Source organism: Pyrus communis, chromosome 11 (assembly GCF_963583255.1).
Source record: "Pyrus communis chromosome 11, drPyrComm1.1, whole genome shotgun sequence".
NCBI classification, from domain to species: Eukaryota; Viridiplantae; Streptophyta; class Magnoliopsida; order Rosales; family Rosaceae; genus Pyrus; species Pyrus communis.
Genome location: NC_084813.1, coordinates 10916972 through 10918473, shown reverse-complemented (window position 1 = coordinate 10918473; position 1502 = coordinate 10916972). Strand labels below are relative to the sequence as shown.

The following is a 1502-nucleotide window of genomic DNA, read 5'->3' as shown; positions in this document are numbered from 1 at the left end:
TTCATATACTTCGGCCATTGCTTGGACAGCCTCATGTGGGCAGAGGCACAGTAACAATAACCCATCCTCACCTTTTTGATATAATTCGTTCTAGTATGACACGTAATTCGTGGCGTGGACCCTCGTTCTCCGGTCATGTTTATTGTTGGGGTTATCGAGATATTGTAAAATCGCCATTCTCCAATCGTTTGATAATGTCTCGACAGCACATACTTCTACGGGGTCTCCTCGCTCTGGTAACGATGGTAAAGACATCACTCTCGTGCGTATCATGTGATTGCGCTAGAGAACTTGTTGATTGACCAAGGTTGGGTAAGATCGCAGGACTGTGGGTGTTACCTGGCCTAGCTTGCCCCCCGTGAGTTATGCTCTAGAGGCAATTTGGGCAAGTTCGTCGGTGTCAGTGTTTTGAACAAGCAAAATGTGCTCAAATGTAATTCTTTCAAACGACTCGACCAAATAGGTGGCGACCATGTGATAGGGCGCCAAAGTACAACTCATGCAACGAAAAATGCCATTGAGTTGGTTAATCACCAGTTCAGAATCACCGAGGACGAGGACACGGGTTACTCTTAAATCGTGCAGTTCGTGAAGGCCGACGATGAGAGCTTCATACTCAACCTGATTATTTGTACAGCCGAAATCTAACTTGAGAGAGAAATACCAGCGGTAATTGTTGGGGGATTGAATGGCAATATCGACACCAGCTGAGGTTGAGGTGCTGGAGCCATCAAAATGCATCGTCCAGTGGTTATCGCGTGTTTTGACTAAGCCGATGTCGACTTCGCAGCCCCAAAGCCATAAGGAAAGGGGTGTTGGGCCAAAAAATCGGCCAAGGCTTGTCCTTTGACGGCCTTTTGGGGTACGTACTACAAACTGAACACTGATAAAGCCATTGTCCATTTCCCAATTCGGCCTTTGACGATAGGCCGAGTAAGCATGTAACGAATAACATCTGTTTAGGCAATGACCTGTGTAACTGATGGGAGCATGTAGTACTGAAATTTTGAGGCGGCAAAAAACAAAGCTAAACAAAGTTTCTCGACAGGTGAATAATTGATCTCCGGTGAATTCAGATTTCCGCTGAGATAAAAGATAGCTTTTTCACGCCCAGCATCGTTATCTGATAGGAGTATATTTAGGCGACTTACTTAGCTTGTTTTCGTGCATTTATATTGTTAATTCCTAGTTGTTTTAGTAGTTTAAGCCATTTTCGTGTGTTTTTAGGTTCATATGGCTAAGGAAGCAAAAAGATGCATTTTGGAGCATTTTGGAGCAAAATTGGACTTGGAATGGATAGCTTATGTTTGGAGCAAAAGGAATGGACGAAATTAAAGACTCCAAGTTTCAGCAATATCAAGGGCTCCTACCTATTCTAGGTCACAAAACTTGCAACCTTAAGCAATGCCGTGTGTTTCCTTGTGTCTCCCTTCCTTGCCGTGCAAGGAAGGGCTTTGTTCCCTATTTTAAACACTTAAACACCTTCCTTTCTCATACCTATT

At 43.9% G+C, this 1502-nt stretch overlaps 1 protein-coding gene across 1 annotated transcript; it reads right to left on the bottom strand.

The window, feature by feature from the left end:
* Positions 1 to 363: 363 nt before the first annotated feature.
* LOC137709000 (uncharacterized) lies at positions 364 to 741 on the bottom strand. Its single transcript, XM_068448147.1, has one exon. It carries the CDS (start codon positions 739 to 741, stop codon positions 364 to 366), a length of 378 nt encoding a protein of 125 aa, XP_068304248.1.
* Between the last annotated feature and the right edge of the window lie 761 nt (positions 742 to 1502).